The sequence below is a fragment of the Kogia breviceps genome, chromosome 13 (assembly GCF_026419965.1).
Source record: "Kogia breviceps isolate mKogBre1 chromosome 13, mKogBre1 haplotype 1, whole genome shotgun sequence".
Classification (NCBI taxonomy): Eukaryota; Metazoa; Chordata; class Mammalia; order Artiodactyla; family Physeteridae; genus Kogia; species Kogia breviceps.
Genome location: NC_081322.1, coordinates 76,333,907 through 76,352,397, shown reverse-complemented (window position 1 = coordinate 76,352,397; position 18,491 = coordinate 76,333,907). Strand labels below are relative to the sequence as shown.

At 41.4% G+C, this 18,491-nt stretch overlaps 1 protein-coding gene across 1 annotated transcript in view; it reads right to left on the bottom strand.

Moving 5' to 3' along the window:
* Positions 1–743: 743 nt before the first annotated feature.
* Positions 744–18,491, bottom strand: part of PPP1R14C (protein phosphatase 1 regulatory inhibitor subunit 14C) — a 79,838-nt gene continuing 62,090 nt past the window's right edge. Inside the window, exon 4 of the mRNA XM_059083496.2 lies at positions 744–2,306. Coding sequence (XP_058939479.1) covers positions 2,232–2,306 — 75 coding nt within the window. The 3' untranslated portion in view covers positions 744–2,231. The remainder of the gene's footprint in view (positions 2,307–18,491) is intronic.

The window sequence follows — 18,491 nt, the reverse complement described above, 5'->3', positions numbered from 1 at the left end:
GAACAGCTCAGAGGGAGGTAAGACCGGCCAGGGGAAAGCCAATTCCAAGGTGTTTGCAGGAATCAAGGCAAGATTCCACCAGGGGCAGATTTGAGTGGCTGGTGGGGAAAGAGCTTGGAGACTAAGGGTGTGTTGGGACCGGGACGGAGAGCCGAGGAGGAGGTCCAAGCTTGTGGCTTGAGCTCAGGGGGGGTCAGGGGATGGCAGCCCCTGAGCAAGGGCAGGGAGGAAAGGCAGGCAATGTGTGATGTGGTAGGATCAGAGGCCTTTGGAGGAAAAGTTCATTCTTATTTCCTCTGAAGACCGTAACTTGGGCTGGTCAAGCCTAACAGAAGCCCTGCAAATTCTGCTTTTTCTGTACTCACAGGGTGCATGGGTTTCTAACAATAATTGGAATATCTGAGTAATCTGAAATCTTGAGGATTTACACCAGATGGGCAAAAGGGAGTTTTAGTGAAATGCAAGGGGCGTGGCCTGAGAGAGGGTTGGCCTAGAAGGCAGGCAGGGCCAAGGGCACAGAGTCACTTTCCGTTTCCTTCTCAAGCCGGGGATATGTCCCGGCCCCTTTGCTTTCACTGCCTGATCTGGAGACACCTCAGGTGAGGTCTAGGATCAAATGACAAAAGACCTGAAAATGAAAAGCTAGACATAGGTGCTTGGCACCCTTGTCTGCAGAGCATCTGACAAAGTGAAATCATCATGTCAATGTTGTTTTTTTTCCAAGGCAAACACGTAAGCAGAACTGTAAGCAGCTTCATTTATTTGCGTAAATAGCTTGTAAATAAATCATTGGTAAACATTACAAAATTAAATACATTTTCAAAAGCTTGCCAGTGTACATAAAATTCACAAACATAGTTCTTTTAAAAAATAAAATATGTTCAGAGCACCCTTGATATAAAATGCCTGACCCCTGTCCTCTGACAGGGCCACCTAGAGACACCTTACAGTATGGGGGGTTTCTGTGGGGAGGCAGTCCTCCTGGAGGAAAGCAAGAGTTTTTCCTCTGACCTCTGACCCCGCCCATATCCATCTGCATTTTGATCCTTCTCCAAGGAGCTGGTATAGAACTGAGAGGGGCAAGGCAGGCATCCCACGCTCTGCTCCGAGCAAAGGAATCAGGGTGCACAATTAGGGCCAGAGTCCTCACCACATGCCACTAAGAGAAGCCAGAAATGAAATCTCCACTATGCTTCCAAACCAGCAAATGCTCCTGTATCCACTTTCTTGAGAGGAGGTGAGGCTTTCTCCCTTTTACATCTGCTCACCCGGCCCTTGTTCTGATGCTGCCCGGTCACCAGTGACCAGATCTACTTCTAAGGAGGAAGAAACGTAATCTGCTCACTTCCTTATGACCTGCTTTCATGGAGAGAGAATAATAATACATAGTATTTGGTTGAAAGCAGAGAATGAATTGCTACGCGGCGCTTCCTTGTTCCACTGCAAAACACCACTCAGGCAGCGTGGGCATTTCTCTAGAAATCTGAATAAACATTCAAAGAAAGGGTTCAGGAAACTTGAATAATACCACAAATGAGGCAATAAGTACATAACCTGGCAAAGCATCCGATTAACAATGATACGAAGTCCATAAATTAAGCCCTTGACCAACCCCACAATGCTGTAGTGCAGCTCATTAAAATAACGGATACACTGAATTCTTTCACTTTGGTGCATAAAAGTGAATGTTGTAGGTCTCCAGCACTCACACGAAGAATACCTAGTGGCCTCTTGAAAACATACGTGCTGTGACCTCCAAGGAAAGGACAACCACAAGTTTATTCCATCAGTGTGAAATAAAACTCACATCAACATGTTAACTTAGTTGCCTGAAGATATATGCAAGCACGAGAAATTCAACTTCTGAGTCAAATGTACAACTTAAGAAAAAAGTCTAAGAAAACCATCAGCCCTGTATCGTTAGGTCCTAAACATCTGGTTTCTCCAAGAAGATGCCTGGCCCAGCCCATCCCTGCATGTCTGCCTGGTTTGTTAATCCCTGGTTGGGCTGAAACCAGAGTGATGATGTCTTTGCTATTAAAATATTACACACCAACAAAACCTTTCAGAACAACAACAAAAAAGTAACGTTCCTGAATAAATGTCTAATAGATACCACCCCTCCCTACCCCCCAAAAAGTTGCTCATAAGGACAACTCTTCTTTAATAAAAGTCTTCGTGAAGTCGAAATCCCTTCCTGGGTCTCCAGGGGAGCTCCACCTGGTCCGGAATTATACAGTCTTCCTCTGCGGGGGGCTTAGTTTCCTCATGCCTCTGATCCGGGAGAGCAGCTCCTTGATAAATTCCTAAGAGATCAGAAGAAGTTATTATGAGGGGGTCACGCTGTTAAAATGTGGGTTTAAAATCTGCTTGAAGTCATTGATGTCAACTGCAGTTAACCTAAGTTGATGAGCTTAGTTGGGTGTGTTAACTGGTACAATATAGGACATTTTTAAACAAATGAAGATGCTTAAGCTTCACACCACCCTGCCTGCTCACTGTTGTACTCTTTCGAGAGAAAACCAAGCTGCCTTTACTCACTGACATTAACCACTTGGCCCCTGAAGGCCTATGTGGTTTAGATCAATTCCTCCCAACCTTTACTAAATCTTTAACCCATGCATACAAATCCTGGGGAGCATGTAGACTCTGAATGAGTAGGTCTGGTTGCTGCTGAAGATTTTGCATTTCCAGCTGGTTGCCAAGCGATGCCAGCATTAGTCTCTGGACCACACCTGAAACAGCAAGGCTAGACCAGTGGTCTTCAAATTTGAGCGCACATCAGAATCACCGGTTCGGGGGGACCTTATTATAGAAACCAAAGAGTGCTGGGCCCACTCCCAGAGTTACTGACTCAGTAGGTCTGGGGTGCGGCCTGAGAATTTGCATTTCTAACTAGCTCCCAGGTGACACCTATGCTTCTGGTCTCAGAAGATTACTGAGAACCACTGGTCTAGATCACAGTAACAGTCTCTTGACTTTATTTGACTACAAATCAGTTTGAAAAGAAAAACAGACACGTTTACATTTACAACCCAGTATATACAAAAACATACCTGAAGTAAGAATTTAAAGAATGAATACTTACTATATGCCATGCACCCTATCGTTCCTATTCTGTTCTAATTTCACTTACAAGGTAATGCTGGGGGAGACCCACGAAAAGGATGTCGTGACTATTCATGGATGAAAACCCAAAGATTAAATAGAGGACAACCTAGAATGCTTCCCACTTTAAACCCTCAGCAACCTTTCATTGTTGCCTCATGTATTAAAGTTTTTGCCTATCAAATGTCACATTTATTAGATAACAATTACTTTGTCCTCCTTTTTCGTATTTGTTGAAGCAAAGCTGACAGCCAGTCAGACTTTCTGATCAGCAAAGGACAGCCAGTGCACGACAGAACTGTGCATAGTAGGGGCATCCCAGAGCAAAAGCACTAAAGAGCCTTCCTCTCCGTTAAGGCCTCTGAAAAACAGCTCCCAGACAATCTCGCCTACCAATTACAACCCCGAGTCATAGCACCCAGACTAAATGATCCCTGTGTTTCTCTCCAGCTCTAAAACACAATATGCTTAAATAGTTAGTATTTTATTGGCCACCACGATTTCTTTTCTTAATAATCTTTTTGCTATTATAAAAATAACATGTGCTTTTTCTAGAAAACCTAGAAAATACAAACCAGCAACAATTACTCTTCAGAATGAACCACTATTAACATATTTTCTTCTATGGAAATTATTTTTACCTAATTAAGATCCTACTATATAAATATATCTTTTTTTCACTTAGCATTATGTCAAGGCTTTTCCCCACAACATTAGTCTTTTAAAAAATTAATTGTAATGGTTATACGGTCCTTTATTATATGGATGTTCTACAGTCTGCTTAATTCCTCCATCACTGGATATTTGGTTGGTTCCTGGCTTTTCAAAATTATAAATAATGCCACAATTAACATCTTTGTGTATAAATCTCTCCCTGCAATTTGAATTATTCCCTTTGGAGAGCTATCCAGTAGTAATCACCACTGTTTCTGAACTTGGACACAATGGAATACACAGGAGGTAAGATGACACCCTATTTTAGTTTTCTGAACACTACTTTTATCTAATTTAAGAACTTTCTAGGATGAAATAATGTCAAATTTCCCCACTTATATTCAATTTTCATTTTGTAAAGTTAAATGCATTTCCTGTTGCCCCCTTTACCATGTGGTTTAAACAATACATAGGATACTGCGCATACAGTTTTAATTTCATTGTTTTTGCAATCTGTTACTCAAATGACTGCTGTGAAAATTTCAGCACTGGAGTGTAGTTTTCCTTTCCTTTCTTTTTTCTTTTTTGAAGCAGAGGTCAAAATCACAAACCTTATCATTTATTTTAACTCTGGTCATATTTCTGCACTATTTTAATAACATATTTTTCATAAAGACCATTATAAAAATAAAGGCTAAAATCACATAAGGAATAATGTACCCTAAACTACAGACCTTTCTTCTTCAAGAGAAAAGCGATTTGGTAATTTAAATCAAATTCAAATTTTCTCCAAAAATTGGTCATGCTGTACATAAATCTCAGTGATTAAAAAGTTTAAATAATGCATCTTATATTTATGATATATTGACATTAATGAAAACCTCTAATTTTAAGTTTTATATTAAAGCAATTTATATGTCTATAACTTAATATAACTGTATTGTACATATTTTAAACCATTCAATAAATTTGCATAATGAGATGCTCAGCTAAGTTAAAAAACAGCAAGACCAATATTGATTCTTCAGAGAGAAACTTGATAACACCACTTGCACAGAAAGATTCTGTTGATCACAGATGATTCTCAAAGAAGATTCAAGGATCTCTAATCAAAAATACTGACTGATGGGTCTTGGCTTATATTACTCAAAAATACTTTATATAAGGAACAACATATCTCATTCACTTCCAAAACAGATCACTCAGACTTGGGTTGGGGACACTAATTTAGTCAAAGAAGGACTGCCCCTTTGAAGAAATGACTTCTGAGTTGAAACTTGAATTAATAAAGAGAGCCAGCCTGAAGAAGATCTGGGGTCTGGGTCATGGCACGTGTGCAGAGTCATTGCAGAGAAACAAGCAAGGAAGTGGGTGTTCCTGGTGCAGAAAGGCCAAGGTGAACACGATGGACGCCATGCTGGAGGTGCGAGGGCTAGCGCACCAGGGCCTTGTAGGCCACAGTAAGGCCACGAGGGAGTATCCTCGGTGTAATGGAAGACCACTGGAGGCTTTAAGTAGAGAAGCAACATCGTCTGGTTTAGGGTTTTAAAAGATCCCTTTGGCTGCTATGTGAAGAATGAGTTTTATGAAGACAAGAGTGAAAGAGAGATCAGTTTGGAGCTGTTGCAATGGTCCAGGCAAGGGATGCCAGTGGCTTAGAGTAAGCCCATGGAAGCCAAAATGGAAACAAATGGGTAGATCTGAGATCCATTGCAGAGGCAGAGCCTAGACCTTGCTGCTGGACTGAAAGTGGGAGTAGGTGCAGGGAGCAGGAACAGGAAAAAAGGAGATGAAGGTCACTGATCCTCAGCAGAACACTGGCAGAAGAGTGTGACGATTACTGAGATGGGGGAGGAAAAAAACAAGTTTACAGACTTGAGTTGCCTAGTAGGTACCTGAGGGTAAATGTCAAGAAGTCAGGTAAATGTAACTTCAGGTCTCAGCTCATGGCTGAAGACATAAATATGGACATCACCAGCATCTAGATCAGTGGCTTTCACCTAAAAACAAAACCAAACAGAAAACCCTAAAAATCTCTATGCGATCTATCCATGGTTATAGCAACCTAGTACACAGCGATGCAAGAAGGAAACAAAAGTTTTATGTAAAAACATAACTTTTACTACATGTAAGATATTTTCTATTCTATTTCATATTTTGAAAAAAATACAGGTCAAGACCACTTAATGGTTACCACCGGTAGTTCGTAAACACAATGATCTAGACGCAGGCTATTCAATACAGCAGCCCCTAACCACATGTGGCTATTTCAATTTAAACTAATTAAAATAAATAAAAATTAAAATTCACTTCCTTGGTCACAGCAGCCACATTTCAAATACTCAATAACCATATACATCTAGTGGCTACCACATTGGACAATGCAGATATAGGATTTTTCCATCATCTCGGAAAATTCTATCAAACAGCATAAGATGACAATACTTGGAATCACAAAACCAGATGAGAAAATTTCGGAGGAAAGTGTAAATAGAGAGGAAGAAAAGGCCAAAACCAAGGCCAGAGGCCCTCTAACAAGTGAGATCTGGCAAAAGAGTTGGAGCCAGCAAAGGACACCTTAAAAAGAAGAACCAATGAGATAGAAGAGAACTCAAGAAAGTGTGCTGTTTTACTTTATTTTTAAAACGTTTAAAAATGTTTAAAAATTGAAGTATAGTTGATTTACAATATTGTGAAGAAAGTGTGCGGTTAAAGCCAACAGAAGGAATTGCTGATGAGAGGTTGAGTCAGTCAAAGACAGAGCTATTGGATTAGGCAAGAAAGGGGCCACTGTGTCCTGGAGGAGAGAAGTTTCAGTAGAATGGTTGGGAAAGAAGCTCTCAACACTAAAAGGATTCCAGGGACTTTTCTGTAAACAACTTTATTAAAATATAATTGTTATGCCATAAATTAGACATATTTAAAGTATAAAATTACTATGAGCATACCATCTGTACAGTGAACATAATGGACCTATCCAATACCTCCAGCAGTTTCTTTATTTCCCTTGGCAATCCTTCCCATCTCCCCCTATTCCTTCTACCCCAGGAAAACACTGATCTGTTTTTTGTCACTATAGATTAGTTTGCATTTTTCTTGAGTTTTCTATAAACAGAATTGTAACACTATATACTTTTTAGTCTGGCTTTTTTAGCTCAGCATAATTATTTTGAGGTTCAGCGATACTGTTGCACGTATTAATAGTTCATTTCTTTTTTACTGCCACGTGGCATGCCACTTTCGAGAAGTATCACAAGTTGTTTACCCTTTCACCTGTTGATGGAAATTTGAGTTATTCCCAGTTTGGGGCTATTACAGATAAAGTTGCTAAAACATCACGTACAAGTCTTTGTATGAAATATGCTTCCATTAATTTTGGGTAAATACCTAGGAGTGGAATGGCTGGGTCATTGATCTATTTATGTGTCTGTCCTTAAACCAATACCACAGTCTTGATAAGGACAGATTTTTATAAGAAGTCCTAAAATCAGGTAATGTTAATCAGCCAAATTTATTAATCTTTTTCAAAACTATTCTAGGTCCTTTAAATTTCCTTAATAATTTTAGAATTATTTAGCTTGTAAATGCCTACCAATTAAAAACCTACTGGGTTCTCACTGAGACTGCATTAAATCTATAGATCAATTTGGAGAGAACTGACATCTTAACAATAATGAATCTTCTCACCCATGAAAATGGTATATCTCTACACCCATCTAAGTCTGCTTTAAGCAACATTTTGTGGTTTTCAGTTTACAAATATTACACATCTCCTGTCATATTTATTCCTAAGTATTCAATATTTAATACTTATGTTATTGTGACTGGTATGCATTTATTTCAATTTTTCATTGTTTGCTGCTAGTATATAGAAATACAATAGATTTTAAAATATTTATCTTGTATCCTGCAAGCTTGCTGAACTCACTTATTAGTTCTAGTAACTTTTTTGTACACTGTTGGATTTTCTACATAGACAATCATGTCGTCTGTGAATGAAGACAGCCTAAGTGAGTGTCAGCAGAAGAGAAGATAAGTGTATTCTAGTATATTAATACATAAGAATGGGGGCTTCCCTGGTGGCGCAGTGGTTGCGAGTCCGCCTGCCGATGCAGGGGACGCGGGTTCGTGCCCCTATCCAGGAAGATCCCACATGCCGCGTGGCGGCTGGGCCCGTGAGCCGTGGCCGCTGAGCCTGCGCGTCCAGAGCCTGTGCTCTGCAACGGGAGAGGCCACAACAGTGAGAGGCCCGCGTACCGCAAAAACAAACAAACATACGAATGTTATTGCTTTTTTCGGGAAAGACTATCGCCCTGCATTTGCAGTCCTTGCATTCTCGTGGGATTCCAAAAAACTTGATTTGGGGAGAGAAGAGAAACCTCGCCTGACTTCTTTGCAGTTAACACTTAATGCTTTGGGGTCCTTTACTTGGCAAGGAAAGTTGGTAAAGTGAGTAATACACTATTTTTGGAAGATAAGCCTGAAGAGTTTGAAAATGTTAAGTTTGGGCACAATTATTTAACCCTGGAACTGCACCTTAAAAGCCAGCAGAGTAATAGCATGTTCTGTTGCCCAGGTGCCCACTGAAATTTATAAGGAATTCCAGAAGACACTTGAGTGTGGGCAGGTCTGCTAAGACAGTATAGTCTCAGGACCTGGGAGGCCTGGCGACCCTTCAGGCATCCTATGAGGTGAAGACTTGTCATAATGACACTAAGATATTGGCCTTTTTTTTTTTACCATTCTCAAATAAACAGAGGATTTTCTAACGAGTGGAAAGCAGATGCCCGTGAGAATCTAGATGTCTTACTAAAGAGATCCATGTCGGTTTCTAATGTATTCATGAATTACAATAAAGATGACTACACACATTTTTTTTAAATGTTACTGCACAGGAATGCAATAAAAATGAATAAACTAGAGCCTCCTGTGTCAACATGGGCAAATCTCAGAAATCCCATGTTGGGACAATAAGCAGGCTAAAGAAGAAAACTTGCAAAGTATCATTTATGTAGTTAAAAAGCAGGCAAGATAAGCCATGTGCACACTTGTCACTCCTTGGTTGCAAGGATCCAACTCCTCTTTGTTTTCCTAGCGTGGCGCTTAATACACAGGAGGTGCTCAGCAAAGGTCTGCAAAGTAAAGAAATGTGTGTATGAAGCAATTAATTCAAACAGCTGAGGTATTAAAGTGAAGGAGCAGAGAGAGGCAACACGAGAATCTTTGTATATCAATGGGGGAGGGTGGAATTGTACGAAGTATCAACTGGCTCCAGCTACCATGGAGGAAGGTTCTAGAAGGTTCGAGACTTTCAGCACTGGAACATTAGGCCACCTGGGGGAGTTAGGGAAAAGGAGAGGCACCCGGAGAAGAGCGGAGCCTAGGATGCTAGGGGTGGAGGGGTCAGGGAGGCATGTGCGCGTGCACACACATACAGAAGAGATCAAAGAAGCAATTGAAAGAAAAGAAACATTTCCAGTGACCGTGAAGACCTGACTTTATATGACATGCAGCCGCCTGATTTATGGAGAGACTCCTAAGAGAGAATGAAGCCAAAGTACACTTCTGAAGGGACCTGGCAGCATTATGAGAACAAAAGGTCCCTCCTCGCTCTGGAGTTTTGGCCGTGTGGCGCTGGCACAGGGCATGGCCTCACAGTGGCCACATTCTCTCCGAGCTCTTGTCCCGGATCCCTCCTGGGCCCCGTGGCTTTCAGCTGCCACCCCCTCCTGCCTGCTGGGGTCTGCGCCAGAGGCGGCAGATGGATGCGCCATTTGTAATTAACACCACAGGCAGGCGTCTGGGACCCTTCCCTAGTCGCTCAAAGTGAAGCGATTCATCCTTTACACTCAGTGATGACACTGCTCTGCTTTAAGGAAGGCGGGTCCAACGGAAACGGGGAAAAGGAGAGACCAGGGTATCACTGCAAGTCGCTGCTCTGTGCACGATTAAACCGCACTCATGCTCTTGCAAGCATTTCAAGTCACTGGAAAAGATAAACAAGATAAATGGATATTATGTGGTAGCCCTTTGATTAGAAGTATTTCCTGACAAAAGGACTTTCCAAAGAAATGCTTAAAACTGCAGCTCGGTGAATGGTGCCACCAGCCACAGTGATTGTGTAGATCATGTAAGCTCCGAATAAGGGCACCCAGCAGAACGCTGGATGCTCTACCTACTTGCCAGAAAAGTACCACCCACCCCGTACACGGAGTACCGACTGGGGTGAAGAGAAACAGCAGGGGAGGGTTCTGAAGGCTGGGGATCCATGGCGGTCAGCGACTTCCCCGTGTGCTGCCTCCTTCTTTGTCACCCCAATCAATGCACTAGTCACTTCCTAAAAATGCACATTCACAGGGCCCACCTGCTCCTGGTCCCGAAGCTCACCGCCAAACGATGGCAAATTAAGTCACCTCGCACACGTTTTACATGGCTACCTGATGCTTCTTCCCAAAAGCCTGACATTCAACAGATGACATGGGAATCAGGCAAGTAGTGATCGGGTAGAGAAAGAAGAATTTCTTTTTTAAAATATTGAGATGCAATTGACATATAGCATTATACTAGCTTCAGGAGTACGACGCAATGATTCAACATATGTATATACTGCAAAATAATCATCACGGTAAGTCTAGTTAACATCCATCACCACGAAGAGTTACAATTTTTTTCTTACGATGAACACTTTTAAGATCTACTCTCTTACCAACTTTCAAACATACAATACAGTATCGTGAACTAGAGTTAACGGGCTCTATGAGAAGAATTTCTAGATCCAACAAAGATTAGATACATGAGAACGATGGAAGGGTAGGTAGTAGGTACCTCTTTTCAAACGTGATGGCAACACCTGAAAACTGTTCCAAATGGCAAAATAGCCTCACCCGAAGAACTGGCTAAGCATTTAAAAATCACACCGTCAACTTTCATTGGCTTGAATATCGGGGTCACACAGGAGGCGAAAAGGGGCACGCAGTGAATCAGCCCTGAGGAACACAGCTTCGGGGGCGACCCCATCCCTGTGTGATGCTGGGATTCGCTCCCTGCAGCCACTGGCATTATTCACCACCACAAGGGCCATCATCACTCATCACGGAAATACTTCACTTCCCCTGCTTTTTGTGGGGGAAGGGAGAGGGTTTATCTTTAGAGAGGTTCGTTTGCTGACAGGGCACAGCAGAACTGATCCTGTTTTCCATTATCTGAAAAGAGGTTTATGAATCTGCTTTGGGTGAGGGTTTGTGCCTGCTGTGCTTATAATGACTTCTGCCAACATGAATTCCTGAAGGCCTTAACTGCATCCTGGTTCCCCCACCTTCAACTTAAAACCACTGACACTATTCTGTCTATTTACTTTCTTGACTATCCAAGATTAATTTGTTCTGCTGGTGAGAGCAGTCCCATTAATCTATTTTAGAGATTCAGACCACTGCTCTTAGATTAAGTTATTTTGTACCCAAATTCTAACCTTGGTTTATATGCAGCAGAACAGTTCATTTGCCCTCACCAGATTCAACCTTACTGGCATTTAATTCTTCCTTCACTTACTCATGGGTTTCTCACAATCCGTACACTTGCACTTCCCTCAACATAAGGTCCACATAAGTAATCCAACCACAGTAAATAATCAATGGAGTAAATTCAGCAAAATTATAATCTCCCACTTTATAATCACTAAGGAAACTATTTCATCATGGGTCCCATTATCAATGAAGAACAATATTATTTACTACAAATACAGGAATCTTGTCTAAATGAAAGAAACCCATTTCTAAACTTTCTGAGATTTGCTTCTTTGATTGTGACTCCCTTTGCTAAAGATATAGAAATCCAAAAGTCATGTGTCGAATTGTCTTTAACTCATATTTTTTCTTCCGTCCATTTAAGTCTAAACACAAAAGAATGTAAAGCTGTTTTTAATATAGGGTTGATCAGCTTTTCATTCTGAATTTAATGGAAAAAGAAAAGGCCATAAAAATCACAGTCAATCACTGGAAAATGCCAACCATTTAAAGGTCCACTGCCCTTTAAAGCCTGTACCTCCTCCACCAAGTCTTTTATAAAATAACAATCATTCATTTCTTGGGGGGGGGGGGCGGAGGGGGGAAGCATCCAAAAAGGCAAGATGCATGTGGTTCTTCCTATAATGGCATCTCTTTCTTCTTTCCTAATGTTTTATTGCAATTACTGTTGTCATCACCATTATCATTATTCTCATGGTCATCCTGTTTCTAAGAGTGTAGTAAAGAATTTAACCTTGCCCTAAAGGAGGTCTGGTTTTTGCCCTAGAATCCCAGGTGGCAAGCTCTAAATCCTTGGAATGCCTCCCTGATAAAAGTGCCTTTGTTTACCCGGGGACCGTGGGCCATGCAAGAGAGTCTAACGGTGTGATTTCGGGGGGGTGGGGGGGACTTCAGGTCACGTGGTATCAGCTCTATATCCCCAGGGTCTGGAGACTGAGGTTAGCTACATGCACAGTCAACCACGTCTACGTAACCAGGTCCCAATCAAAACACTGGACCCCCAGGCTCAGGTGAGCTTCCCTCATTGGCTACTCTGTACATAACACACACATCACGGCTAAGGGAATCAACACTGTCCATGACACCACTGGGAGAGAACAGCCTGAGGCTCTGCGTTTGAATTTCCTGGATTCTGTCCCACATATCTCTCCCCTTGGCTGATTTTAATCTGTAGCCTTTCACTGTAATAAAACTTAACTGTGAGTATGACAACTTTAAGTGAGTTCTGTGGGTCCTTCTAGCAAATTGTCAAACAGGAGTATGGTCTTGGGGACCTTGGAACTTGCAACTGGTGTCAGAAGTGAGGATGGTCTTGTGGACCATTCCCTAACACTGCAGAGTGCTGAACAAGACCAGGAAATAAATGCAGAGTTTTGCTCCATGACTACATGTCTTTGGCAAGCTTTCCTAATATTTCAGGGTTGATTTTCCTCAATAAGGACAATCATAATCAGATTTATAAATACTCCAAAGTAGAGCTTGTGCTCACCTAGTAAGAATTAAGAGAAAGGCAGTGAGAAGTAGACAGAGCACAGGATGTCGACTCAAAATGTGTCCAAATGTCAGCTCCAGTATATCCTGGCTGTTTTTCCCTGGTCAGAGGAGGCCTAATGAACGTGTGTGAGCAACTGACATAGTGGGACTAAAATCATTTGGGCCACAGGTAAAGCTTCCCATGTTTCTGGCTAATAAATCCCAACTCTTTTATTATTTACCTGTCTACTTACACTAAGACATAATCAGGCTCTCGTCGCCAATGGCTCCAACCACCAGAATATCATTCTCATTGATTTGGGTCTTTCTTTGTTATTTCCCAATTCTCACTTTTCAGAAACATCATTCTGAAGGTTACAGCTTTCAAAGGGTAGATTTCAACTCATTAATCTCACATTCAAGTTCTGGCCCTCATCCCAGCCCAAAACTGCTGTCGTTTTTGAGGAAACCCCATGAGAGGCCAGATGAAAAGATTTCCCTGCACGTAGCCTGCCTCTTCTGCTTTTTCTAGCAAAGTACAGATCCCCTAAAATCACTCTCCGTTAGGCAACTGGTTCCTAACTTAGAGAACCATGGGATAAGTTGACACCCTGGCATTTCTGTCTTTTTATTCCTATTTTAATATTCTTTGAGTATTGAAATTCTCACCATAGTTGGCTGTGTCCTTCTAAGAGATCGTTTTTAACAATCACATATTCACTACGCTAAGTCCCTAGATTAGTTACGGGCACACAGATTTCAATAAACATTCGTTGAGCAAATGAATAAAGAGCACATAGCAAAATGCCAAGCCATGCCTCCTCCAGTCACTCACCCAGCCTCTCCCAGTTTATATTTTCTCTCTGCTGCAGTCAGCTCAGTGATCAGGGGCTGGGAGTACTTCCATGTACACATAAATGCAACCGTATTTTAAACGACAGGTTAAGATGTGAAATGGATAGAGGGCTGACGTGAGTAGGGTGAGTTGACAATGGCCATCACCAAAGACTGTCAGAAAAGGAAGATGCAGTCACTGTGACACCAAAGCAAAGAAGGAGAATCTGCCTTCCTACCCTGCCAACACAGGGTGAACAACAGAGCAGGCCAGCCTTTTGGAAAACTCTAGTCGATTCCTACGTGCAAACAATAATTAGACGTCCTTCTTCTGTACCGTCACATGGCATGACATTTCCATGACCCAGCTGACTACTGGGATTCAAAGATGCCTTTTACCACCTACTCACAGACTGAGTCATCCTGAGTGGACCTCTGATGCATATCAATTTACAGGCTTTGATGGCTAAGCTGATAGGTAGTACCTCGACCTCCATATAACAGAAAGGAAATAAATCAGAAAGAAAAATCTGATGTTTATCAGAGAGCAATGGCACAGCCACCTTTAACTATAAAAAGAGGTTTCTAGAAGTCCACAGATAAGACTGGCAATTCCCTTAACGGATGGTAAGAGAGATGCCCTCAAGCCCATGTTAAATGCATTTTTCTGTCCACCATCCCAGTACAATGGAAGCGCTCCTCTGTGATCCTGAGATTTGAAAACCATGCAGAGTAAGAGTGAGAAAGAAGAAAAGAAGCTCCTCTCTAGCCTGGCTAGCTGGCCTCGACATCCTTCTCCCTGATTTCTACAATGTCCACTAGGATCCTTCAAATCCAAGTAATAACCTGAACAAAATGACTCCTTTTCTTCATGCTTTATCTAGAAACCTCCTTCTTCTACCTTTAAATCAGCTCTATTTTAATATCAACTACATCAGAAATGGCATTTGCTCAAGGGGAAAAAATTAAAACACCATTCTTACTAGTGAATCACTAATCTGTTAGTGTGGTGACCACAATTATACTGCTGCGTTTTCTAAAGGGTCTAAGTCAGGAAAGATTTCAATTAAGTCAAGGGTCCACAGTTCGGAGTATGAATCAACATGGGGACACATGAGTCCACTTCTTATTAGCCAGGGACCCACAGGATGAAACCATGGCCCCAAAGTCTGTGACAGAAAGTGACATGCCAAAACAACATCACTTCTGTGAAATCAGCAGCTTCTTTAAAGTCTGCTCTTCAAATTGAATATCGTTATCAGTGAATTTGGGCATTTTGCGTATTTAATATGTAATGGAGTAGCACTGCCTTATATGGAACCAGATTCAACTAGCATGCGTCAAGCTCCATGTTATTTGCTTTCCTGTGTACCCTGGCTTCTCCACTTATTTACTATGTCACTGACGCAAATTACACAGCCTTCTGTGTCTCACATTCTCTAGCTGATGATCCGAGTGCCAACCTCACAGCTCCGTTGCGAAGGTGAAAGGAGTTAACACATGTGATTAGATCAGTGCCTGGCATGTGCTCAGTAATGACTGATCTGTTATTATCATTGTTGCTCTTGTTATCACTAAGAGAATTATCATTGCAAACAGCCTTTACTAAAACCCAGGGAGGTGGTTAAGATTACCTCCATTTTTATCAAGGAGGAAATGGAGGCTCGGAGAGGTTGAGAAAATTGTTTAAAGTCACACAAGTTTGGTGCTGGTGCTGGTGTAAGACTCTTGATTCAAAGCCCAGCCTTCTTTTCCACCCATCACTCCCCACCCCAGACTCTGCAATGCGACTATAAATAGACGTGTCTGATTCAGCAAAGATGGCTTCCTTACATTTCTAACTTCAAAGTGGCATAATAATTGTATGTAAAGTTCTTTTGATCAAAAAAAGAGCACCTCCAGAGGAGACGACTTGAAGAAGAACATCATTAATTTGTTAGGCATTTAGCTGAGATAAGACAAAGTTCTTTAATGTCCTAAAGGTCTTGCTGGGTCAAGCAGCTTAGGAAGAGAGGCAGGATGGAAAGAAAGAGCACAAGGTCAGGTGTCAGAAACTCGGGGATGCGTCCTGGCCTCTCTGCTCACGGCTATGAGGTCTTAGACAAGGCACGCAAGTTCTCTACTTCAAGTGATGGTTGTGAGGATTAAATAAGGTAATGCTTGTTCCCGCAATCTGAACTCTAGAGCTCTGGGGAAACACAAGCTATTATGTTTATCATCACAATCCAGGCGCCAGTAAAACCTGTTTCTTATGCACGTAAGCTCAAAGGCAAAACTACCCAAACTTTTCTGAAATGATTCTTTAATAGATCGATGAGCTTGACTGAAATTCCCCAGCATTTGACACCATTTCCATTCCTGGAAACCGTGAGCTAAATAAGGAACACGAGAGGCTCACTCGTAAATTCCAGTGCTTTTTTCTTCTTTCTTCCTTTGGAACTCTGAGAGCATTCAAATACCATATCCTTTCATCTCATAAGCCACCTTACAGAGACCGGACGAGGAGCGCTTTTGTTCCAGGAGGACAAGACCTTGCATTTCATCTAACGGTTGTGAATGAGGGGAAACATTTTTCTCCCTAGACACTGCGAAACCTCCAGGGAGAGGGGGACTCATGCATATCTAACCCTTCTCACCTAAACACCAACACATGAACTTCTCCACCCAGAAGAACTGAAGAAAAAGGGAATGATAAAGTGAGTAAATGGCACGTCTGTACCCACCAGTCCGGATCTACTCTCAGCTGCCACCCCCCACGCCCTCACCACGTGTTAATTCGTCAGCATAATCCGTCACTTTTCCTCACTACAATCCCACTAAGCTTGTCTAACCCTTCACAACGATTTGCTACTGCTCTCCAAATACCTAATTGTTTTAACTCATATTAATTTCCCAACTAACTATAAATAAAGGAGCTCTAGGGCTTCCCTGGTGGCGCAGTGGTTGGGAGTCCGCCTGCAGGTGCGGGGGTCACGGGTTCGTGCCCTGGTCCGGGAGGATCCCACGTGCTGCGGAGCGGCTGGGCCCGTGGGCCGTGGCCGCTGGGCCTGCGCGTCCGGAGCCTGTGCTCCGCAACGGGAGAGGCCACGGCAGTGAGAGGCCCGCATACCAAAAAAAAAAAAAAAATAAAGGAGCTCTAGTCCCCAAAGAATTAAATGGTGAGGTCTTCTGCCACCTTCCCATCCCTACTTCTAAAAAGGCTGAAATCGGATGATCAACCCTCAGATAGGAGTTAACAGGATCAAACTCTTAAAAAACAACAACAAACTCCAAAAAAAAAGATGTCCAAATAGTGACAGTATGAGGAATCCCCCTGCTCCACACACACACACACACACACACACACACACACACACACACACACACACACACTGAAAAAAATCTGATTTGCAACTCGGTCACTCCGTGGTGAGACCCACCAATGGACAAGCTGTGCTCACACAGACTCCAATCAGTGTACTGGATCCTAACATTCAAACATGGGTACACTCCCCAGAATCACTAAAGACAGACAAAAATAGACAGAAAAAAAGGTGATTCTGAGAAGATGCAGAGGGCAGAATAATCTTGAAAACAAAAACAAAGAAAATAAAACATTTGACTGATATTCTCAAAGGATAAGAAAAAAAGAAATGAGCGCATCCATAATATAAGAAGAAATACTAAAATGAAATAGTAGACGGTGATTTAAAAAAAGGGTTATTAGATATTAAAAATAAGATAGCTGAAATTTTAAAATATCAGTAAAAAGGCTAGAAGATAAAATCAGGGAAATCTTTTCAGAACATAGAACAAAAGCTCAAGGAGATGAAAAACAGAAGGGAAAAGATAAGAAATTAGAGGTCCCATCCAGAAGGTAAAACATCTAAATAACAGGAGAGCCAAAAATACAGGGAAAAAGTAATAAATAATAAAAGGCAAGTTTTGAAGAACTGAAAGGCATAAATCTTCAGACTGAAAGAGTTTACAAGGGTGGGAGGAATTGGGAAATTGGGATTGACACATATACACTATTGATACTATGTATAAAATAGATAACTAATAAGAACATACTATATTGCACAGGGAACTCTATTTAATGCACTGTGGTGACCTAAATAGGAAGGAAGTACAAAAAAGAGGGGATGTATGTATATGTATAGCTGATGCATTTTGCTGTACAGTAGAAATTAACATGACATTGTAAAGCAACTATATTCCAATAAAATTTAATTTAAAAAATAAATAAAAGAGCTTACAAAGTACCCAGCATATGAATAGAAAAGGAACCACACTAGAGCATATCATTGTAAAATTTCAAAATATGGAGATAATCCTAAAAGTTAACTGAAGGGAAAAGAATAGGTCACCTACAAAGGTCTGAGAATGGAAAAGGCATCAGACTTCTTAACAACAGAAGTAATACAACAATAGAATAATGCCTTTAAAACTGAGTTTAAAAAATGAATTTTATTCTAGAATTCTACACCATCCAAACTATTGATCAAGATACATTTTCATATATGCAAGGATGGAAAAATTTACCTTTTAAGCATCCTTTCTCAAAAAGCTACTGGATGATGTACTCCAACTAAAATGAGGAAGACTGGGATTTAAGAAACAAAGCATCTGAACAGAACTTTCAGGACAGTAGCTACTCAGTAAACCCAGAGAATAACTTCTCCAGATTGTTGCACAGGGGCTCCAGGAAGAAAGCCTGGCATGGAGGAATAGTAATTATATGTTGGAGCATAGAAAAAAATATATTACAAGTTTGACAAAGGTTCTGGAGAGTTTAACAAAAAATATCATTAGGCACTAGCCAAAAATAAATGACAAGTTAGTTATCAACTCCAGGATAAACAAATGACTATACATGAAAGGAGTAGTGGTCATATTTCACTGTTTGACTTAGCAGTG